This window comes from Pleurodeles waltl, chromosome 1_1, assembly GCF_031143425.1.
Source record: "Pleurodeles waltl isolate 20211129_DDA chromosome 1_1, aPleWal1.hap1.20221129, whole genome shotgun sequence".
Lineage (NCBI taxonomy): Eukaryota > Metazoa > Chordata > Amphibia > Caudata > Salamandridae > Pleurodeles > Pleurodeles waltl.
In genome coordinates this window covers 110,083,940-110,108,689 of record NC_090436.1, presented here as the reverse complement: position 1 = coordinate 110,108,689, position 24,750 = coordinate 110,083,940, and the positions used below count along the sequence as shown (strand labels likewise).

At 46.4% G+C, this 24,750-nt stretch overlaps 1 protein-coding gene across 1 annotated transcript in view; it reads right to left on the bottom strand.

The window, feature by feature from the left end:
* The window catches only part of PIK3C3 (phosphatidylinositol 3-kinase catalytic subunit type 3), a 699,052-nt gene extending 676,054 nt beyond the window's left edge, over positions 1-22,998 (bottom strand). The window contains exon 1 of the mRNA XM_069218786.1: positions 22,842-22,998. Within this exon, the coding sequence (XP_069074887.1) occupies positions 22,842-22,909 (68 nt within the window). The 5' untranslated portion in view covers positions 22,910-22,998. The remainder of the gene's footprint in view (positions 1-22,841) is intronic.
* Between the last annotated feature and the right edge of the window lie 1,752 nt (positions 22,999-24,750).

Below are 24,750 nucleotides of genomic sequence, written 5' to 3'. Positions count from 1 at the left end.
AAACTTTACTCTTTGTTAATCTGCCCTTAAAACACAAATCCAACAGAAAAGCTTCAAGTACAAGATTGGGGCTTGTATAACTTCCTGGGCGGACATGCATCCACATGAACTCCTTGTCGGGACACAACATCTCAATCAATGTTCTACCTTTAATAGTATAACATGCAAAAAACACCATAATGTTTCACTGTTCTCATCCATCCACATCTTACATCTAGGCAAACCTGTACCTTGTCCTTTTGCATCTGCAGCACTTAAACATAAAGCCGTACCATCCCACTCCACCTTATTCTCCTCGATCAAACAATTCACCAACCTATATTTCCCCATTTGCCCTTTTAACAATCACGTACCTTGTCTAACACTGAACAATTATTTTAGTTGGTAAGATAGTTGAAATTTCCACAGCTGTAACAACATTCATTCTTGCTCCCATAATAACTACTAGAAAAGCTTTTATTGCACCTGTTATCCTTCTTCTTTTCCTCAACCTGCCCCTTCATTACATCACGTCTACCACATGTTTTATTCCAGCCTTCTACGCATATCTTTCTGAAACTTCTACACTTCTAGCTCACTTTGTAGTGGTGTTGGTTCCTGCCCAAAAACGTTCCTGAATATTCTTAGATTTTGTTTTTCATCAAAATCTTCTCTTGGAGCACATGATCATACATCATGTGTTCAAAGTCACAGGTTACAGACATGGCCTTTATTACCATTAATTATTAATCTATTGATTTTCCTTCCTTTTGGTCCTTGAATAAGATTTATACAGTTCAAACATATATTTATCTTTCAGGCCTTGAAAAATCTAATCGCCCACTTGCTATGGCGAGTCATATTTTATCAGGTCAAGCTATTTTTTGGACCCTCTCGCCCCTTCTGGCGAATTGACAAAGAACAGATGTTCTGCTCAGTCAGAAAGTGAAGGGGCAATAAATCTTCATCTTGTCACATGTGCTCTGTGTTCAGAGACAGAGGTGTGATGCTATTAATGGAGTTTGACCAATGACTTTGTGTTTCACCACTGCGCATATTAGTTGCTCAATGTTCACCAGTAGCACATTATATGTTTTGTTCAGCCTAGCATCCTATTGGCTTTGACATGGCATTAGCCATTACTTTCTGTATTCAGTTTAGCTGCCTATTGGCTTTGACATTGCAGTAGCCATTACATTCTGTATTCTGCCTATTGGCTTTGACATATTAGACATCATATTCAGTTTAGCTGCCTATTGGCTTTGACATATTAGACATTGCATTTTGTATTCAGTTTAGCTGCCTATTGGCTTTGACATGATATTACACATTGCATTTTGTATTCAGCTCAGCTGCCTATTGGCTTTGACATGACATTAGACATTACATTTGATATTTAGGTTAGCTGCCTATTGCCTTTAACGTGGAGTTAGACATTGTAGTTGAGAATCCAAGCTGTATTTTTCCAAGCTGTGTTTTTGCACAAGATGAACCAAGATGTTTTTCTCACACCAGACTAGACCTGATAAGAGAGAGTACATTTGGTGTTTTCCTTTCTGCTCAGGCCTGGGAAGAGGAGCAGTCTAGGAGATCTGGCCAGTCTCAAAAGGCTTGCGTAGTTTTCCCGAGTCTGAGAGGAGGGGGCACGCTTTTGAAAGGATGGCTCGGGGCTTCAGGGAATTAGATTCTTTTCTGCCTGACTTTGGACTGGAACTTGGCGCCAGTTGCCGGTCTCCCGTGTGGGTAGATAATCTCTTTCTCGCAGTTGACCGGAGTCATCAACTTGCAGACCCCAGAAAGATGAAGCTGTAAACAGTTTCTCACACGGTGAAGTATTTGTTTTGCTTTGCATTCAATATCTTATATATATAACCTGCTGTGTATATTGCAACTGAGATATATTTTGTTTTAATGCTGTGACTACTTTTGTGCTTGAAATCTAATAATTCGTCCCTCAAGAACTTGTGGGTGGGGAAGAATTAACAACAATAAAGGTCTTCTTTGAACTCAGAAGTGCATTCTTGATATGTTCTGTAAGCTCTGATTACGAGATAGGAAGGAAAGCAGAACATTTTGGTACCAGAAGTGGGGTAGGGTCGAATTATAGATTTCTACGTGCACAATTTAAAAGTGTAATTGTTTTTTGTTGTTTGGAGAATTACAGAAGCACGGTAGACCATGTTTGAAAATGCAGGTGTAGTTAAAATGCCTGATGGTACTGTGATAAATACGTTTTCTTTCTGTGATGAAGCATATTTAGAAAATGTGTCTTTTGAGAGCAATGATGTTCCGTTTGTTTTTGACAGAAGGGTTTTGGAACTTTTATCTGCTTACAGAGAAATGCAGGAGAAATGTAGGCAGTTGGAACATGAAAATGAGAATTTACGTGAGCAAATTAGCCAGAATACATTAATGCAAGATAATGCTGAAAGTGATAAAACTGCTGTTTTAGAAGAATCTGTCTTTTCCCATTCCAGTAATGAGGGGGTGTTGGACTTTTGCTCATGCAGGGTCATCCCCAGTCTTTTTGCCTCCTACCTCCTATTTTTTTCCGACCTGTTGCTGTTGGCTTTTGAACTCTGAGCACTTTCCCACTGCTAACCAGTGCTAAAGTGCATATGCTCTCCTATTTAAAATGTGTACGTAATTGGTTCTCCATGATTGGCATATTTGTTTTACTGTTAAGTCCCTAGTAAAGTGCACTAGAGGTGCCCAGGGCCTGTAAATCAAATGTTACTAGTGGGCCTGCAGCACTGGTTGTGCCACCCACACAAGTAACCCTGTAATCATGTCTCGCACCTGCCACTGCAGTGTCTGTGTGTGTATTTTTACTCTGTAAATTCGACTTGGCAAGTGTACCCACTTGCCAGGCCTAAACCTTCCCTTTTCTTACATGTAAGGCACCCCTAAGGTAGGCCCTAGGTATCCCCAAGGGCAGGGTGCAGTGTATGGATAAGGTAGGACATATAGTAATGTGGTTTATATGTCCTGACAGTGAAATACTGCCAATTTCGTTTTTCACTGTTGCAAAGCCTGTCTCTCTCATAGGATAACATGGGTGCTACCTTTAAATATGATTAAAGTGTAGATTCCCCTAGAGAGTAGATGGACATGTGGAGTTTGGGGTCCCTGAACTCACAATTTAAAAATACATCTTTTAGTAAAGTTGATTTTAAGATTGTGCATTTGAAAATGCCACTTTTAGAAAGTGAGCATTTTCTTGCTTAAACCATTCTGTGACTCTGCCGTGTTTGTGGATTCCCTGTCTGGGTCAGTTTGACAGTTGGGTTGTTTTTCACCTCACACCAGACAGTGACACAAAGGGGGCTGGGGTGTAACCTGCATTTCCTGATTAGCCATCTCTGCTAGGAGGGAGGGGTGGAGTGGTCACTCTCATCTGAAAGGACTGTGCCTGCTTCTGACAATGCCGGCTCCAACCCCCTGCTGTGTGTCTGATGACTTGCCTGGGCAAGGCAGGATTTCACAAGTAGGTGTGAGTCCCCTTTGAAGAAGGGTGACTTCAAAGACTAAAATGGGTATAAGAAGGGCACCCAAATCTACAGACTTTAGAAACACTTCTGGAACCAAGAGGAACCTCTGCCTGGAGAAGAGCTGATAGCGGAGGAAGACGTGCTGCCCTGCCTGTGACTGTGCTTTGTGGAGCTTTCCTGCAGTGCTGCTTCTGCCAGAGTAAGAGGGCAAAGACTGGACTTTGTGTGACTTCCATCTTGTGAAGAAATCTCCAAGGGCTTGATTTAGAGCTTGCCTCCTGTTGTTTGAAGTCTCAGGGACAGCAAAGACTTCTCTCTGCCAGCACCTGGAGTCTCTGGAGAGACTCCTGCCCCGACAAGTGGTGCCCTATCCAGTCCTTGGGCCCTTGAAAGGAAAGTTGGTGGAATCCAAGGAAATCGACTTCGGGCGACTTCGGACCGACGCCGCTGCTGAATCCAGTAACACCGCCTGCACCTGACGCCGTGACCTTCACTGGAACGCGACACTCTTCGCAGGCCCGTCGCCGCAGCAGCCCCGCTGAAGTCCGCGACTCCGTGGAAGTCGCCGCACCACGTCGTGACCGACGCCGCTTGAAGTGCACGGATTCAACGTTTCGCACAGACGCCGCGATTCCTGACTTCGCGCCTCGGCTTATTTTCACTCTTCACCAAAGGTACTGTACTTGGGGGTCTACACTACTCCGTGTCCGGCGCCGCTGGTGTCGGCTTGTTGGGAACGACTCCGTCACGACGCCGTGTTAACATCTCATTGAAGCATTTTTGTTTCTAAGCGCTATTTTTGAGTTTAATCTTTAAAAATTCATAACTTGACTTGTGTATGTCGAATTTTTTTGTCGTTTTGGTCTTGTTTTGTTTAGATAAATATTTCCTATTTTTCTAAACCGGTGTTGTGTCATTTCGTAGTGTTTTCATTGAGTTACTGTGTGTGTTGGTACAAATACTTTACACCTAGTGCTCTGAAGTTAAGCCTACTGCTCTGCCAAGCTACCAAGGGGGTAAGCAGGGGTTAGCTGAGGGTGATTCTCTTTTACCCTGACTAGAGTGAGGGTCCTTGCTTGAACAGGGGGTAACCTGACTGTCAACCAAAGACCCCATTTCTAACATTGGTGATCAGCGGTTGGGATTTGGACTTGTATTTGTACTTGACATACAGTAATTAAGTGTACACTACTGTTTGAGTTCAGACCACTACGTGACCACATACTACTTGTTTGGTGATCTTTGGCTTTTTCTCTTAAGGACTCCTTTTTGTTTTACTTCCATGATTTTGCTGATCCCTTGACTGATTCTTTTTACTTCATTGGGAACTTATTTTCTGCCTTTGGAATTTTGCACTTGTGACCATCATGTCTCAATCTGGAGATGCAACAGCTGGAGCTGTGTTTGAAATGGAGAAACTGAAGGAGTACTCAGTTGCTCAATTGAAACAGTTCCTTAAAGATCTTGACTGTCCCACTGAGAGCTCCACCAGGGAGGGGGAGCTGCAAAAGGCACAGAGGGCCTGGGTGACAATCAAGAAGGCTGGAGGGCACACAGAGGAGGAGAATGTGGGTGGGGAAGTGCAGAGGATACACAGTGGTGTAGTGGAGGTACCTGTTACGCCTGGGGGGAGGGTCCCCAGGAGGGGTAGCAGGGTGTCATCCAAGGGTCTGACTCCTGAAGAGTTACAGGACAGACAGGCAGAGAGGGCTCGCCGGTTCAAGGAGTTGAGGATGCAAAGGGAGAAGGAGTTGGAAGAAAGGAGGAGGGACTTAGAGATCAAAAAGAGGATTTGGGCTTATGAGCTCAAAATGAAGGAGCTGGAAGTCATGAGGGCTGAATCCAGCTGGAATTGTGGTAGCAACAATTTTATATCTAGTGCTGCTGAAGAAGTGCACATGCCCAGAGATGTGGTGCCCTACTTGAAGGAGGGAGTTAACACACACCAGGAGGTTCAGGGGTATGAGGTAACTCCAGTGATGCACAGGGTCCCTGAGGTGGATTGGGGAACTGGCATGGGGAGTCATATTCCTACTGGTGGGAGGGACACTCTACTGACTCTAGGTGAGAGTGACAGGGAGAGGGGTTCCCCCCAGGTAGAAGTCCTGGTTATGGAGTGTGAAGACATCCCAGAAGAGTGTGGGTTGAGTGTCAGGGACAGTCAGGTACTGTCTCACCAGTCTCAGGAGGGTGATGTGGGGTGCTTTTTCAAAGCAGAGTCACTGGATGGTTGGGTGAAGGGTACTTTGGTTAATTAATGTGAGGGGCTGAGTGATGTAATTGCTGGAGAGCATATGTCTAGTCCTTATTTTCCAGAGCTATGCCAACACCAGGTGGAGTGTGGGTTCTCTGACCCCAGGGAGCTTACAATGGAGGCAGACTTCTGGGTGAGTACCAGAAAGTCTGAAGAGGCATTTGGGGGTGCTCCTGAGAGGAGTGGTCTAGGTAGTTCCCAACCAGGTGAGGTAGGGAAGGATTGTAGTGTCCCAGGTAGGTCCCAGTGTAGTGGGATGGGTGAGGGACCCCATGTCCAGTCTCAGAGGAGAGGGAATGGGGATGGGTTGAGGCCCAAGGTGCCCGAGATCCGGTCCCAGGTCCTGGAGAGTTCCATGAGGGAACACCAGGAAGGGAGCCTAGCCTGTACCATAGGGCCATCTGTTGAGGGAGACCCCACAGTGTCAGGAGAACTTGGGGGGGGCGGCTGTAGCCAACGTCCCACCAGTTCTGGTGTCTGGTAGTACCACTCCTAGTGAGGGGGTGCAGAAGTCCAGACAAAGGGTTGAGAGGGGGTTGCGGACCCCAGTGGAGAACCTGGAGGGTCAGGGGTCAGCTCTGAGAGCAGAGCGCCCCAGGAATGACCTTGGTGAGACCATTTCTGGGTTGGGGGAAATCCAGACTCTGTCAGATGGGCAGAGGTCAGGGGACCTGCGCCAGCCAGACTCTTGTGTGGCCCTTGGGGACAGTGCGTCCCTAGAGGGGGGTAAGTGTGCCCCCCTGGAAGTCCTGGTGTGCCAGGCAAAGGTTCAACCGCAGGGTGGTGACTCTGGGTTGAATGATCAGGTTCAGGGGGTAAACTCTGACCTGGTGGGGGGGTAGGTATGCCCCCCAGGAAGACCTGGGTTGCCAGGCAGTGGTCCAGTCTGTGGGTACAGACCCTGGACTGGAGGATCAGGTTCAGGGTGTCCCCCCTGACCTGGAGGAAGGGGCTACTGCTAACAGTGCCCCTACCATGTTGTCTTCTGGGGGGCCCACTCCTAGTTGGGGGGTGCAGGACCCCAGAAGGGAGGGCAGGGAGAGGGAAGCCTCACCCCTGGCCCTGATCCAACCTGAAGGTACAGACCCCAGATTGGCGGACCAGTTGCAGGTTAACATCCCTGCACTGGTGGAAGAATTGCGCAGGACTGCTTCTACAAGCACCCTGGCAATTTTTTACTCTGGGGGTGCCGCTCCTGGAGGGAGGATACAGCGCCCCAGAGGGGAGGACCAGGGTCAGGTTATCTTCTCTGACCTGGTGGAAGGTAGAGTGGTCAAAGGGTGTCAGGCACCTGGGGCTACCACCCCCCACTCTCCACAGTCACAGTGGTTGGAGAGGCCTGAGGTCAGGCTCTCATCCCTGACAGTTGTCAGGGGTCACTGTGGTTTGCTGTCCTGGTGGACAGAGCTGCCCCTGGGGGGAACGAGAGTCACACCCCAGGGGTGGAGTGGGCAACACCACTGTGTTGGCCCTGGTAGTACTATCTGCCCATTGCAATACATCTGTGAGCAAAGTAAAGTTAGGCGCTGCAAAGATGGTGTCTGCAGATGTGGAGAAGGGTTCCCCATGGGTTAGCTTAGTGGGCCCTGAGAGTATGGACAGAGGGATCCAACTGGAGTCAGGAAGGTGTAGAACTGGAACATGCCCCTGCTGTTGTGGGCCTGGGTCCTTGTTCTATCGCCCCAATCAGGGAAGTACATCAAGGTATTGATTGTTCTCCCCTGGCTTTAGGCTGGTAGGGGGTCGTGTTGGACTTTTGCTCATGCAGGGTCATCCCCAGTCTTTTTGCCTCCTACCTCCTATTTTTTTCCGACCTGTTGCTGTTGGCTTTTGAACTCTGAGCACTTTCCCACTGCTAACCAGTGCTAAAGTGCATATGCTCTCCTGTTTAAAATGTGTACGTAATTGGTTCTCCATGATTGGCATATTTGTTTTACTGTTAAGTCCCTAGTAAAGTGCACTAGAGGTGCCCAGGGCCTGTAAATCAAATGTTACTAGTGGGTCTGCAGCACTGGTTGTGCCACCCACACAAGTAACCCTGTAATCATGTCTCGCACCTGCCACTGCAGTGTCTGTATTTTTACTCTGTAAATTCGACTTGGCAAGTGTACCCACTTGCCAGGCCTAAACCTTCCCTTTTCTTACATGTAAGGCACCCCTAAGGTAGGCCCTAGGTAGCCCCAAGGGCAGGGTGCAGTGTATGGATAAGATAGGACATATAGTAATGTGGTTTATATGTCCTGACAGTGAAATACTGCCAATTTCGTTTTTCACTGTTGCAAAGCCTGTCTCTCTCATAGGATAACATGGGTGCTACCTTTAAATATGATTAAAGTGTAGATTCCCCTAGAGAGTAGATGGACATGTGGAGTTTGGGGTCCCTGAACTCACAATTTAAAAATACATCTTTTAGTAAAGTTGATTTTAAGATTGTGCGTTTGAAAATGCCACTTTTAGAAAGTGAGCATTTTCTTGCTTAAACCATTCTGTGACTCTGCCGTGTTTGTGGATTCCCTGTCTGGGTCAGTTTGACAGTTGGGTTGTTTTTCACCTCACACCAGACAGTGACACAAAGGGGGCTGGGGTGTAACCTGCATTTCCTGATTAGCCATCTCTGCTAGGAGGGAGGGGTGGAGTGGTCACTCTCATCTGAAAGGACTGTGCCTGCCTCTGACAATGCCGGCTCCAACCCCCTGCTGTGTGTCTGATGACTTGCCTGGGCAAGGCAGGATTTCACAAGTAGGTGTGAGTCCCCTTTGAAGAAAGGTGACTTCAAAGACTAAAATGGGTATAAGAAGGGCACCCAAATCTACAGACTTTAGAAACACTTCTGGAACCAAGAGGAACCTCTGCCTGGAGAAGAGCTGATAGCTGAGGAAGACGTGCTGCCCTGCCTGTGACTGTGCTTTGTGGAGCTTTCCTGCAGTGCTGCTTCTGCCAGAGTAAGAGGGCAAAGACTGGACTTTGTGTGCCTTCCATCTTGTGAAGAAATCTCCAAGGGCTTGATTTAGAGCTTGCCTCCTGTTGTTTGAAGTCTTAGGGACAGCAAAGACTTCTCTCTGCCAGCACCTGGAGTCTCTGGAGAGACTCCTGCCCCGACAAGTGGTGCCCTATCCAGTCCTTGGGCCCTTGAAAGGAAAGTTGGTGGAATCCAAGGAAATCGACTTCGGACGACTTCGGACCGACGCCGCTGCTGAATCCAGTAACACCGCCTGCACATGACGCCGTGACCTTCACTGGAACGCGACACTCTTCGCAGGCCCGTCGCCGCAGCAGCCCCGCTGAAGTCCGCGACTCCGTGGAAGTCGCTGCACCACGTCGTGACCGACGCCGCTTGAAGTGCACGGATTCAACGTTTCGCACAGACGCCGCGATTCCTGACTTCGCGCCTCGGCTTGTTTTCACTCTTCAACAAAGGTACTGTACTTGGGGGTCTACACGACTCCGTGTCCGGCGCCGCTGGTGTCGGCTTGTTGGGAACGACTCCGTCACGACGCCGTGTTAACATCTCATTGAAGCATTTTTGTTTCTAAGCGCTATTTTTGAGTTTAATCTTTAAAAATTCATAACTTGACTTGTGTATGTCGAATTTTTTGTCGTTTTGGTCTTGTTTTGTTTAGATAAATATTTCCTATTTTTCTAAACCGGTGTTGTGTCATTTCGTAGTGTTTTCATTGAGTTACTGTGTGTGTTGGTACAAATACTTTACACCTAGCGCTCTGAAGTTAAGCCTACTGCTCTGCCAAGCTACCAAGGGGGTAAGCAGGGGTTAGCTGAGGGTGATTCTCTTTTACCCTGACTAGAGTGAGGGTCCTTGCTTGAACAGGGGGTAACCTGACTGTCAACCAAAGACCCCATTTCTAACAGGGGGTTAAGACAGCTGTGGGACAGTCTGAGCCGTGTGAGCCAGATTTTTTGGCAGTCGAAGTGCATTCCTTAACTAATAACACGAACAGAGCTCAGAATGTGATTTACGAGTTACCATCGCAAAATGCACAAGTAAAAGGAAAGATTTTAGAGCTTCTTACTGTTTGCACTAAGCAAGAGACACCGAGTTTCATTAGCTTGTTTGATTTTTGGAAACAGAATAGCCCTCATCTGAGTGAAATCCTAACACTTTGGTTTATGGTCACTGGGAAAAATTATATGCAGCTGCGCGCTTATGGTTTGGCAAATGAAATAATGCAGACTTTAGGTTTCTGCGCAGTGCAAGAGGGAAACACTGATTTACATGTAAATCAGGAACAGGGGAAGAAAAGAGTGCCCCTAGCTAGGATCATACACTGGATCTGGTATTTGCAAGACAGGGCTAGAGTACCACAGGTAAAAGAGTCACCAGTGAAATTGAGTGCACCATTTGAATTCGTGTCCACTGAAGATAAAAAGCATGTTTGTTTGAACAATGATTCATTGACTGAAATGTTGTTTTCTGGCACAGTAGAAGGAACAGCGTTGTACAATGTGTGTCAGATTTTAAAGCAAGAGCTGCGTGAGATGTGTCATTTTTACACTGATTCTTGGTTTATTGCCAATGGTTTAGCCGTTTGGTTTTCCACATGGCTTGCACCTAACTGGTTCAATTCCCTTGCAGATGTTAAAGAGAAAAATTCAGAGAGAGAAGTGTTCACCCAGAATTCTGACTTAGTGGGGATGGCTAAGTGGGTGCACCAGAAATGTGAACAGCTGGGAGAAAAAGACACTTACAGGTGGGCAGAGATGAGAGAGATGCACATTCCCATAGATTTGATAAAAACTGTGCAGCACGCACAAGAGCAATCTGTCCCACAAGCAGTCAGAGAGAGAGGAAAGTTACCAGGACAGATATGGCAAATTGATCAGGTTTTAGGGAGAGTGATTGCTGCAGATTATCAAGGAGAAATCAAAATTATGCTGATACTTAGAAAAGAATCTGATTCATTCATACAAATTGGAGACAGAATGGCCCAACTTGTCAAAAATGCAGTGAACGGAGGTTTGGTAAAGAAGGAGTCTGCCCCAGCCCTTCTGACAGTGCAAGAAAAGGGAAGCTGTGGTGCAGCAGATAAAAACCTCAGTGCTGATGTGTGGGTTGAAGCCCCAAGTGACCCTCCAGAACCTGCAGAAATTATAACAAAGGGCCCCAAAAACGTCCTGCTGATTATAAAACAGGGAAAGAAAGAGGAAGGGTACATTTCAAATGACAAATGTTATTTGCAAGAAAAGTCATACTTTTTTCTTTTGCAGATCCTACCACGTTTTGCCACTGACCCTGAGTGTGCTGTGTGGTCCCCCTTCGGGTGTGTGCGTGTGGGGTCGGGGAAGGGACCGAACCCCCAACCTGAACCTGACTGAGTAAAGTGCGAGCACCAAGGATCCATTTTGCGCAAATGGCGCCTTCAGTTCAAGCTCAACTTGTTTGATTACATTCTTCCTCTGGAACTAAGCAACCTTAACAGTTAACTGTCTGTGTTTTTTCTCGTGTGGAACTCTGACTTTCACTTACCTTCCAGCAAACCTTTCAGGTGGACCATGCACCTTTACATGAGTAGTACTCATGCTACATCAAATTGCTATTTTAGAGACACTATAATCTCATTTAGAGTATAAAAGTTTCAGTCTTTTCTGTGTAGATGTATCTGAGGTGAAAGGTTATGAGTTCAATACCTTAATCCACAGGGATGTGGAATTCCTAGGGACATCTTGTTTGGGGTCAAGGGCAACAAGTTTTTATGTTTACTTTGTCCTTGGGACAAGTAGGCCCAACCCCCTGCAGCACAAACCCTTTGGCTGCCTGTTTACAGAGAGTTGAACTCTCTGCAGTTGAGGTAATGTGTTTCCAGAAGATAATGCTGTTCGAACTTGTATTTATGGTTCATTATTTGAAAGCCTTCATTATTAGGGTGCGTGCTGTAAATAAATGTTTTAAGGTCACACTTCACTACTGACGTTGGTTCCAGTACAAAAAAAAAAAAACGTGTACACACATGTTTGAAAAGTTTAGGCTAAGAGGCTAAGTATAATGCTCCCAGAATGCTCTCTGATTATATGCAAATGAAATGTCATTTAGTAAAATGTGTTGATGCATGCTAGTATTTCCCAAAAATATTTCTAATGGAAAATCAGTGTAACCATTTTCAACACGATTATGGGAAGCATGAAAATAAACAAACACTGACAAAGCCAACTGATCTGACATACTTTTATAAGTCTTTTAGTTTCATCAATGCATGTCTTGTTTTGACATGGCTTTTGTAACACTTTATTGTTGTGGGAGCTATCAGGCCCTCAACAATGTAACAAACATTGGCAAAACCCCCCCCAAAAGTTTTTGAACTCTTAAAGCACACGTTGCCACCAGCGGCATAACAAAGGCCCCGCAGCCGCCCTCCAGGGGGCCCCGTCAGCACAGCACCTGCCCTGAGCGAGTCTGGAGAGGGAGCTCCTCCATGTTCTTTGCAAAGGGGCACCCTCCAGTTTCGTTACGTCACTGATTGCCACTGTAGTTCCTGACACTGAACAAAACTACTTTGTGTGGCAATATACTCCTTGTGGAAGAGCAGAATGCGATCACTCACAGTAAAGCCAGCCGAAAGAGAGAGAAATAGAAGTTTAATAAAAACAAAATGTCTTTGTTAACACCAGACCTAATTAGGGACCAAGACCCACATGTAGGTAGCTTTTTGCATGTCGCAAACAGCGACTTTCGCTGTTTGCGACGTGCAAAAAGCACATTGCGATGCACAAACCCAGTTTTGCGATTCAGTAACCTGGTTACCGAATCACAAAACGGGTTAGCGACTCGCAATTAGTAAGGGGTGTTCCCTTCCTAATTGCAACTCACAGTGCAATGTAGGATTGTTTTGTGACCGCGAACTCGGGCGCAAACCAATCGCAGTTTGCACCCATTTCAAATGGGTGCTAACACTTTCGCAAAAGGGAAGGGATCCCCATGGGACCCCTTCCCCATTGTGAAAGTCACTGTAAACATTTTTTCAGAGCAGGGAGTGGTCCTACGGACCACTGCCTGCTCTGAAAAAATTAAACAAAAACGTTTCATTTTTCGTTTTTGTTATGCATCTCGTTTTCCTTTAAGGAAAACTGGCTGCATTACAAAAAAACCCCAAAAAAACTGCTTTATTGAAAAGCAGTCACAGACATGGTGGTCTGCTGTCTCCAGCAGGCCACCATTCGTGAGGGGGTCGCAAATTGCGACCCACCTCATGATTATTCATGATGTAGGCATTTGCGAAGCCCTTGCGAATCACAGATGGTGTCAAGGACACCATCCTACATTCGGATTTGCGACTCGCAATTTGCAGGTCACAAATCTGAACCTACCTACTTGTGGCCCCAAATTCTTAAAGAAAGTCACAAAAGTGCACCCATGGTATATGTTGTACCCCTATAAAATATTTGTGAACTGTATTTTAGCGTGGGTAAATACGATGTGTAGATTTGCTCATGTGAAAATCTATTGAGCATTTGCAAGTTCATTTTCCCTCCAGCCACTTTCTTCCCAACCCTGGAAGAAGTTCTAATTCTGCCATTGTCAGGAGTAAATGCCCAACCTTTCTTATTATGGGAAAATATTAGAGAGAAGCTGGTAAAAATCTTTAAAACATGCAGGTTAGTAGGTTTGCAGACTCAAAGGTATTCCAGCCCTGGAACTATTGCTTACTGCTTCCTCCAGCCCCAGTATGCAGATCTGCAGAAAGGTGGCAAAATAAGGAAATTGCTACAGTAGGGATTGAAACTCCAAGTATTCAAGCCCTACTATGGTAGTAGCCCTGGCATAATCAGAGAGGCTATTAATTGCTGCCATAATTTGTCGCCACACTACATGGCACCAAAGGGACAAGTAGATCTTTTTACAGGACAAGTAGATTTGAGAAGCAACCTGTCCCCTGGACAAGTAGATATTTTAATAAATTCCACACCCCTGATCCACTTCTATTGCTTTACAGTGATTGCTTTGTTCATTCAAATCTGATTTGCTGATAATGTTTTTTTTGTGCTGATGTTTTTTTTTTTTTTGAAACAAGAGATATGTGAAACAACAATTCATTGGTCATAGGGTGGAATGTGATGCTATTAATGGAGTTTGACCAATGACTTTGTGTTTCACCACTGCGCATATTAGTTGCTCAATGTTCACCAGTAGCACATTATATGTTTTGTTCAGCCTAGCCGCCTATTGGCTTTGACATGGCATTAGCCATTACTTTCTGTATTCAGTTTAGCTGCCTATTGGCTTTGACTTTGCAGTAGCCATTACATTCTGTATTCTGCCTATTGGCTTTGACATATTAGACATTATATTCAGTTTAGATGCCTATTGGCTTTGACATGATATTAGACATTGCATTTTGTATTCAGTTTAGCTGCCTATTGGCTTTGACATGATATTAGACATTGCATTTTGTATTCAGCTCAGCTGCCTATTGGCTTTGACATGACATTAGACATTACATTTGATATTTAGGTTAGCTGCCTATTGCCTTTAACGTGGAGTTAGACATTGCAGTTGAGAATCCAAGCTGTATTTTTCCAAGCTGTGTTTTTGCACAAGATGAACCAAGATGTTTTTCTCACACCAGACTAGACCTGATAAGAGAGAGTACATTTGGTGTTTTCCTTTCTGCTCAGGCCTGGGAAGAGGAGCAGTCTAGGAGATCTGGCCAGTCTCCAAAGGCTTGCGTAGTTTTCCCCGAGTCTGAGAGGAGGGGGCACGCTTTTGAAAGGATGGCTCGGGGCTTCAGGGAATTAGATTCTTTTCTGCCTGACTTTGGACTGGAACTTGGCGCCAGTTGCCAGTCTCCCGTGTGGGTAGATCTCTTTCTCGCAGTTGACCGGAGTCATCAACTTGCAGACCCCAGAAAGATGAAGCTGTAAACAGTTTCTCACACGGTGAAGTATTTGTTTTGCTTTGCATTCAATATCTTATCAATATCTTATATATATAACCTGCTGTGTATATTGCAACTGAGATATATTTTGTTTTAATGCTGTGACTACTTTTGTGCTTGAAATCTAATAATTCGTCACTCAAGAACTTGTGGGTGGGGAAGAATTAACAACAATAAAGGTCTTCTTTGAACTCAGAAGTGCATTCTTGATATGTTCTGTAAGCTCTGATTACGAGATAGGAAGGAAAGCAGAACACAGAGGTCAAAAGTCAGTTTGCCTTACAATTAATTTTCCTTCTGACTGCAGAGTTCCAAGATGTTGTCAGATTTTTCCTAAGACAAAACATTTAAATAGCTAAGTCAACTATACAAACATTTCAAAATATATTACAGGAGTTGTGAAAGCCCACTGTGCTACTGTGTGATGAAAAAAATGTTTTAATAGGATGAAAACAAATCAGAACACTTTACTTGGTGATGGGCAAAGAATAAATATGCTTTATGAAACCAGATTTTCACAGTTTGGTAATACATTATATTGTTTTATCAGTAAAGCTGCAAGTTAGTGGGAAGGTTTTTGGACATTTCTTGGAAATGTACTGTCTGTAAAGGACAGTGCGCTACCACATCATGCTTTAGTAATATATTTATTAAAAGTGAGTGTTTAAACATAAACCTAAAAACACTCCTGCCCTGGAAGCAATGCTATAAGTAAACTAAGAGGCAAGTCATGGATCAGGTGTCCCCTATATATGGTCTAGATTATTTTTATACGTGGAGCAAACGTTTAGTCTATTTAATCAAACACATTGTTTTGGGGGTAAATCAGAAATGCTGAGCTCACATATTTGAAGGTACACTCATATGTGAGAATGAAGAAAAAGACGACTCTATAAACTAAAATATTTGACTAGAATCACATAGTTTGAGACCCGTTTTACGTATCAAGTACATTACAGTTCTGGTTGAGTAGATTATTCAAGTTACTCGACCTGTAGGTCTAGTAACATTTTTATGATTTTTCGAGGCCTGTCTTACAATTGTTTTATAGCTGTTTGGTACACAATAAACCATGTCACTTCCTTTAAAGTGGTTGCATTTTTGAACTCCTTAAGGTCAACTGTCCCCAGGCAATTTTTAAATAGTTACAGCTGTCTCTGCAGTGTACTCACATTTTTTTCCAGTACATCAAAGTATGCTTCAAATAAAGTAAATTCACATTTCTAATCCAATGGACAAAAACGGTGGCCGAGCTGGGTGCTACATAAATTGTATATTGACTAATATGGTCCCCAGATATTTACCTTCCAAAATCCCCAATGCTTTCGAAACAAGTGCTTCCCTAATTGTGTGCTATGGTGAAATGTTGGAAGACACTCTCAGTTTGGTAGAAGAAAGGCTACTCCAATTTCTCACCAAAAACCGATACCATTCAGGTGATAAATGTGGCCCATACTAAAACACCTTTCTGTGATTTACAAGTTGAACTTTCCACTAACAACTCACACAATATTCTATAATGTGCATGTTGAACATACCACTACCAAGCACAGGACGTTGGTGTCGGAAAAAAACATATTTTTTAGACTGAATATGCCACATATACAGCCAGAACACGTTTCTGCAATGTACAGGTGGAACTTCACACTGCCAGGTCCCAGGTTACTTCTGTACTATTTGTATGGAGAGGCACAGTCATATCCAAAATTAGATTTTGTGTGAATTGCATTTTGAGCTTGCAACCGGAAAACCTAGAGCACATCTATGCAAAGATTATGACCAGAACCAACCCCTTTTAACAATATATTCATGTTGAATTTGCCACTGCCAAGAACCAAAGAACAACTTTCTACGATTTGGATTTTGCCTCAGGAGCCCGCCAGGCCCACATTTTCCTCCAACCTACATCCTTTTGTCAGAAGAAATTGAGCGAAAATGTTTATTTTTATATTTTATACCTTATAACATCAATCAATCAATCAATCAATCAATCAATCACAGTATTTATAGAGCGCACTACGTACCCGTTAGGGTTTCAAGGCGCTGAAGGGGGAGGGGGCTGCTGCTACTGGTCGAAGAGCCAGAACTTGAGGAGTCTCCTGAAGGTGAGAAGATCCTGGGTCTGTCGCAAGGCGGTCGGGAGGGCGTTCCAGGTCTTGGCGGCGAGATAGGAGAAGGATCTGCCGCCGGAGGTCTTGCGTTGGAAGCGGGGAGCGAGGGCGAGGTTGGCGGAGCAGAGTTGGCGGGAGGGGACGTAGAAGTTGAGTCTGTTGTTCAGGTAGACAGGTCCGGCGTTGTGGAGCGCCTTGTGTGCGTGGGTGAGGAGTTTGAAGGTGATCCTCTTGTCCACGGGGAGCCAGTGGAGGTCTTTCAGGTGGTGGGAGATGTGGCATCGGCGGGGTACGTTTAGGACCAGTCGGGCGGAGGCGTTTTGGATGCGTTGGAGGCGTCGGATGTCTTTTGCTGGGATGCCTGTGTAGAGTGCGTTGCCGTAGTCCAGTCTACTGCTGACGAGGGCCTGGGTCACCGTTTTTCTGGTTTCCGTCGGGATCCATTTGTAGATTCTACGGAGCATGCGGAGGGTGTTGTAGCAGGAGGAGGAGACTGCGTTGACCTGTTTGGAGATGGTGAGGGCGGAGTCGAGGACGAAGCCCAGGTTGCGTGCGTGGTTGGTTGGTGTTGGAGGGGGTCCACGCGCAGTGGGCCACCAGGAGTCGTCCAAGGCCGAGGGGGTGCGTCCAAGGATGAGGAACTCCGTTTTGTCGGAGTGCAACTTCAGGCGGCTTTTTCTCATCCATTCGGCGATGGACTTCATTCCCTTGTGGAGATTGGCTTTAGCGGTGTGTGGTTCTTTGGTGAGGGAGAGGATGATCTGGGTGTCGTCGGCGTAGGAGAGAATGTTGAGGTTGTGCTGAAGGGCCAGTTGTGCGAGGGGGGCCATGTAGACGTTGAACAGCGTCGGGCTGAGGGATGAGCCTTGGGGTACGCCGCAGATGATGTTGGTGGCTTCGGAGCGGAAGGGAGGGAGTCGGACTCTCTGGGTTCTGCCGGAGAGGAAGGAGGAGATCCAGTTGAGGGCTTTCTCTTGTATTCCGGCTTCGTGGAGGCGTGTTAGTAGGGTGTGGTGGCAGACCGTGTCGAAGGCTGCGGAGAGGTCCAGGAGGATGAGGGCTGAAGTTTCGCTGTTGTCCATTTGCTGTCTGATGTCGTCTGTGGCGGCGAGGAGAGCGGTCTCGGTGCTGTGGTTGCGTCTGAAACCGGATTGGGAGGGGTCCAGGATAGAATTGTCCTTGAGGTGGTGGGTGAGTTGAGCGTTGACGATCTTCTCGATGACCTTCGCCGGGAAGGGCAGGAGGGAGATCGGGTGGAAGTTTTTGAGGTCGTTGGGGTCTGCCATGGGTTTCTTGAGGAGGGCGTGGATTTCGGCGTGCTTCCAGCTTTCCGGGAAGGTTGCGGTTTCGAATGATAGGTTGATGGTGGAGTCGGCCTTGTTGTAGACGTGGTGGGGGCATGGGTCTGAAGGGGATCCTGAGTGGATGGAGTTCATGATCTTGCAAGTTTCCGAGTCATCTACGTGGGTCCAGGCGGTCAGGCGGTTGTTGTAGGTGGAGCTGTCGGAGGTGGGGTCTGGCGGAGGCGTGGTGTTGAGGCTGTTGTGGATGTCGGCGATCTTCTGATAGAAGAAGGTGGACAGGGCCTCGCAGAGTTCTTGGGAGGGTGGGATGTCGTTGGCGCTGGGGTTGGATAGCTCTTTCAAGATGCAGAAGAGTTCTTTGCTGTCGTGTGCGTTGTTGTTCAGGCGTTCCGTGAAGGGGAAACGTTTGGCGAGTTGGATTAGTTGGTGATGCTTGCGGGAGGCTTCCTCGTGGGCTGCCAGGCTGTCTGGTGAGCGTTCGAGGAGCCATTTCTTTTTTAGTTTCTGGCAGGTGCGTTTGGAGGTGATGAGTTCTTCTGTGAACCAGGCGGCTTTTTTCTTTCCTTGGTTGTGGGTGGACCTCTTGAGTGGTGCGAGGGTGTTAGCGCAGTCGTTGATCCACCGTCGTAGGTTGATGGCGGCGGTGTCTGGGTCGGTGGGGTCGGTAGGCGGGTTCTGGGCGAGGGTGCTGGTCAGTTGGTCTTTGGTGACTTTGCTCCAGCGGCGGTGAGGTGGTAGTTGGGTGAGGTGGTGTTCGGTGTGCTTCTTGAATGTGAAGTGGACGCAGTGGTGGTCGGTCCAATGGAGTTCAGTGGTGTGGCTGAAGGTGACGTGGCTGTTTGCGGAGAAGAATGGATCGAGCGTGTGGCCGGCGATGTGGGTGGGTGTGTTGACCATTTGTCTGAGGCCGAGATTGGAGAGGTTGTCGATCAGCGATGTGGTGTTGGCGTCGTTGTTGTTCTCCAGGTGGAAATTGAGGTCTCCAAGGAGGATGTAGTCCGTAGGGGTGTGGGTTCTCGTGAGGTCGGCGATAGAGTCGTTGAAGGGGGCTCATGGTCCTGGGGGTCGGTAGATGAGCGTTCCCCTGAGGGTGGTGTTTGGGTCAGTGTGGATCCGGAAGTGCAGGTGTTCGGCGGTCTTGAGGGTGTCGTCCGTGTGGGTGTGGATTTTGAGGGTGGATTTGTGGGTGATGGCTATTCCTCCTACGATTCCGTTGGGGCGGTCTCTTCTGATGATCTTGTAGCTGTCCGGGATGGCTATGGCGATGTCAGGTGCTGAGGATTCGTTCCACCAGGTTTCGGTCAGGAAGGCTACGTCTGGGGCGGTGGTGTCGAGCAGGTCCCAGAGCTCGATTGCGTGCTTTCGTGCGGAGCGTGTGTTGAGGAGTATGCAGTGGAGGTGGTTTGTGCTGGTTGTTGCAGGTTTCCTTGTTCTGTTGCAGGTGAAGTTGCAGGCGTGGCAGGAGAAGGGTCCTTTGGTGTTCTTCGGTGTGGCCTGGAAGCAAGTTGTGGAGGGGCCGGGGTTGAGGGCGATGAGTTCGCTGGCCGAGTAGCGACGTTTGGAGGTGCGGGGGGCGTGCGGACCGGGGGGGGTGGCACTGGGCGCGGTCCAGGCACGGACGGGCGCAGACGGGCTTGCCTCTGGCGCGCCAGCGGCGCGCCCGGACACGCAGCGCCAGCCATTAAGAAGGGAGGGGGAGGGAGGAGCAGCTGGGAGGCGGGAGGGAGCGGCGAATGGGGGCGTGAGGGGGGTGGGGCTGCAGGGGAGGCAGCGGCAGGGAAAATCGGCAAGGGGGAGCGCACAAGGGGTGAAAAAAGCGGAAAACAGCAAAAGGCACAATTGGAAGTAAAAGCACAAAGGCACAAAAGCAAGTCACAGAATACGCAATAAAGTCACAAATATGGTGAAACAGCACAATGCACAAGCGGAATACAGCAATCTAAAAAAGGCACAAATGGGGGCAAAGCGCAAGGAAGCAGGGCGCAGAAAGACAGAATACAGTCACAAATACAGCAAAAACGGCACAATGTAAAAGCGGATTACAGCAATCTATAAAAGGCACAAATGGGGGCAGAGGGCAAGGAAGCAAGGCGCAGAAAAACAGAAAGCAGTCACAATACGGCGAAAACGGCACAATGCACACGAGTCTAGCGACGCTTACCAGAAGCCCACTAGACACCAGGGATGAGGCGCAGGAGGATGCCTGAGGGTGGAGGAGGGCCTCGAACACGCTAGCAGCAGCGTGGGCGGGGGTCAGGGACACGGACACAGCAAGGTGGTGCTGCGGACGTGGGGGGGCGAGCTCTAGACCGAAAAACAGGTCAGAGGTCGCTCACCCTCGACGCGCAGCGCCAACCATTAAGAAGGGAGGGGGGAGGGAGGAGCAGCTGGGAGGCGGGAGGCGGAAGGGAGCGGCGAGGAAAATCGGCAAGGGGGAGCGCACAAGGGGAGAAAAAAGCGGAAAACAGCAAAAGGCACAATTGGAAGTAAAAGCACAAAGGCACAAAAGCAAGTCACAGAATACGGAATAAAGTCACAAATACTGTGAAACGGCACAATGCACAAGCGGAATACAGCAATCTAAAAAAGGCACAAATGGGGGCAAAGCGCAAGGAAGCAGGGCGCAGAAAGACAGAATACAGTCACAAATACAGAAAAAACGGCACAATGTAAAAGCGGATTACAGCAATCTAAAAAAGGCACAAATGGGGGCAGAGCGCAAGGAAGCAAGGCGCAGAAAAACAGAAAGCAGTCACAATACGGCGAAAACGGCACAATGCACACGAGTCTAGCGACGCTTACCAGAAGCCCACTAGACACCAGGGATGAGGCGCAGGAGGATGCCTGCAGGTGGAGGAGGGCCTCGAACACGCTAGCAGCAGCGTGGGCGGGGGTCAGGGACACGGACACAGCAAGGTGGTGCTGCGGACGTGGGGGGGCGAGCTCTTGACCGAAAAACATAAGCTTAGTAAGTATTTCGCAGACAGTGAGTCTTCAAAATATAACTAACAAAATACAAACTAGAAGCGTTCGTATTCAATATTCCTTGAGAAGTGTGCTACAATACTGGCCTCCATTTGGGACAGAAATTAGTATGGTTTTATATACACATGGGATTTTTAAATCTGAAAACACTGGGATCCACCAGTTTAAGTTCCCTTCTAGAAACCATTGTATTTTTGAATTTCAGGAAACTGGCTCAATTGAGATAAACCAGAACTACAAAGACGAGAATGGCTTGTGTTCTTAAATGAGTGCCTGACATGAACAAGCAGTCTCTAATGCTTTGAAGTCATCTGGAGACTTATCCCAATACCAGTAAACTGTTGGCATTCCGGCAGTTATACACTAAACTAACCTGCATCGTTGAAAAATGGGGAGATAGGCTTCTGCTACTGAATTTTGGTAAAAGCAGCAAAGATTTAAATTCTCAGAATGAGGAATCAGCGGCTTCACAGGTGTGAAAAGCTGGTGTCGAAGAAAATTCCACAACTAATAATTCTAAAATGTACTTGTTACTAGAAAGTTGGAAATGAAATGTTTTACTGTGTCTAATATAATGGAGTTATGTTAGCTTGACATCAGCAAAGCCTTAGGCATACTCTTGTTTTCCAATTGCACATTTTAATGCATATGGTTTCCAGTGCTTAACATAAACTCACCTTCCCCCTCCCTGACTGCGCACCGCATAGCTCAAATGGGACCTTCATTGTTTAAGTAATAGTAAGAAATGTGGCTACTTCTATGGTCTTGCTTGCTTTGTAACATTTATAAAACCGTAATGTTTTAAGATCCTGATGTTGCGTGTGGGACTGATTTACAATTGCATACAAATGAAGGCCACTTCCTCGGCCGAAAGGAGATGCTGCTTATATTTTTTAATGCAGTATTGGTTTATGTGTATAACATAGTAGAGCATATTCACTAGAATTAGGATAAATGTCAATATTAACATGTAACGTGTTTCCGATGTACCCATTCATGATATGTAACTTTCTTTGTCACACTACAGTGTGTGCGCGGTCTCTGTTTAGAAATGCATAAAGGCTCACAATCCTGGAGTTGAGCCAGAGCTCTTTCCAGACTCCCTCCAAAGGCTTTAATATTGACTATAGAATAGGTTTAATATCCTTTCTCTTCTGACCTATGGAGCAGTCTTTATGCCAATGTTCCTTCATTCTCATTTGCCTTGTGCTAGACCTTATTTAGGGGTGGTCACGGTTTAGATTAGGATTTAAAGATTATACTGCAAATTATATATTACAATTTATTTGCACTGTGAGCATTTCTGATTTATTGATTAACCAATATCTTTTGCCTTCTGTATTAGTCTTTAAAACCCTGAATCGACTGGATTTTCGTGAGTGAATTTCTTTTTGTCTCTGGGTAAGTTAAATGATAAATGTAGGGCTCTCGTCTGGAATAAACTCACACCTAGATCCTTGAATCTGACCTTTTGATGCAAAAAGCACAGACACTGGTAACCAGATTGATAACCCCTGGTCACGTGTGGCACTAAGCCAGTCACTGCTGTTTAAACTGGTAAACTACAGGTCCCAAGATGCACAGGGTTGGCTGAAAGTATCACACACAAAATACGGCCACTTTAACAGCTACTGAGTGATAGTTAAGATACATTGAAAGTGTCTACCCAGACAGAAGCCTCAGCTGTGGTCTGCAGTACCTTTCCTTGTGGCTCAAAAGAAGACCACGTGACTATGATCAATAACAACCTACTCGTACAGTGGTAGGGGGCGGTCACCCATCCCAGTTTGAAACCCTCTTCTCCACCTCCCACCCCGTCCTCCCAGACTCACATTTTGAGCTGAACGTTGATGTCCAGATCACAGCTGTAGACATAGTGGAACTTCTCCGCCTCCCCCATGTCGGCAGCGTCGCCAGCACCCTACGGTCCTGGACCCGGGTGCAAACAGAGCACAGAGCCCCTGTCACAGGCAGTGACGCCCGGCATCAGTCTCACGCGGAACAGGAAGCTATGCTTTTGACTACATGCGAATCGCCATGTTCGAAGACACACTTACCAATTACTGACAGCACTCTTGCCGCGGATTAGTAAACAAAATAATAAAAATTGTAATCATAAAAGCACATAACTTAAATAATGTTAGATTACAGGTCGATTATTCATATATAGATAGGTATATTATAAAACTAGCAATCCAAATATATTTACAAGTAAAATCCATAGAAGCTATTCACAACCATATTATATTTGTACTACTTCATTAAAAGATATATATGGGCGGTAAGAACTTTAAATAATTTAGGAAAATTCAAACTGACTCAGTGACTGTCTATGACACCGAGTGGCACTTCAAGATGGACGTTCAGTTGACAACGTTTTAGGGCGACTTGGCTGCGCACGACTTCGTTATGTCTCTTTCTTGGAGTTTATAGTCGGAAAGCAAGGGCTATCAATATTTTGAAGGGGAAACGACTTTCTGGTTGGCTGTCGGGCTTTGTGAGCAGGAAATAAAATCGGAAAATAGTCTTTAGTTTATTTATGACGAATAGCCATCGCAGCGGCCATATTGGAATATACTGAACCACGTTCATGTTTGGGTTTAGAAAATGAAGATTGGAACGTTTCCGCGATTTCAGATGTTCTTAAAGTGATTTATTAAGCTACACGTTAATATGGTTGATTTGCATATTTAGCAAAACAAGTACTCATTTGAATATTATTATGCTTTATCCTCCTATATTTTGATATAAGAAAGTAATGCCTGTGTCCGGAAAATTGATGCTAGTTCCAGGTGTCAGCCTGATACTAGTTTCTAAAAGAGAGATTTAAACACCTGACCTCATCTTCCCAGCTTTCAGGAATAGACGATTCAGAAAGCCACATTTTTTTAACACAGTTTTGCCATTTTGCAGGTGTACAGCCCATGTTTCCCATCTTTTTGTGCTGTCAAAATCCTTCCAATGTGTGGTTGAAGTGGGTGTGAATCCCGGAAAGCTATACAATTCTGAGAACTAGAAACAATTCTGAATTCAGCAAGTCGTCATTTGTGTAGATCCTTCAAGGTTTCCCCAAAGAAACTAAGGCCCTCATTATGTCATTGGCGGTAAATCCCGTTTACCGCTGTGGTGACGGCCACCAACATACCGCTGCAGTGGCAAATATCCATTCGCCATATTATAAACCAAACACACCAATCCGACAGAATACTGCCACAACACAAATCCGCAAGCCCAAAGGTTAATGTTAAAGTGGTGGTACGAACACCCATACCGTTACGCCACCAAAACAACGCCCACCACATTATAACCCACGAATCACCACGGAGGACCTTCAATGGCGGTAAATCATTGGCTGTACACACTGGCACGCTCAGAATGGACCCCCTAATACAAAACAAAACAACATTGGCCAAAACTAAACACACACACCTGACACATATACACACACCACACCCACACACCCATAGCACTATAAAACACACACCCACATCACACACCACCCTTAACGAACACCAATAAGCGCCACAAGACCTTATAACCAATCCCATGACAAGTCGGGCCAGATCTTAATCAACATGCAGGAAAAAAAACGGCTGCAGGAGGCACACTGACCAGCCCACCACTTCCGCTGCAGCTAGTGAGTAGGAGGAACTGCCACAGGACCCATAGGCCACCAGCTCCCCTCCTCCTGCAGAAGGTGAACCACCCGCAAACGTTCCCTGCGACCCAGGCAGAAGCCAG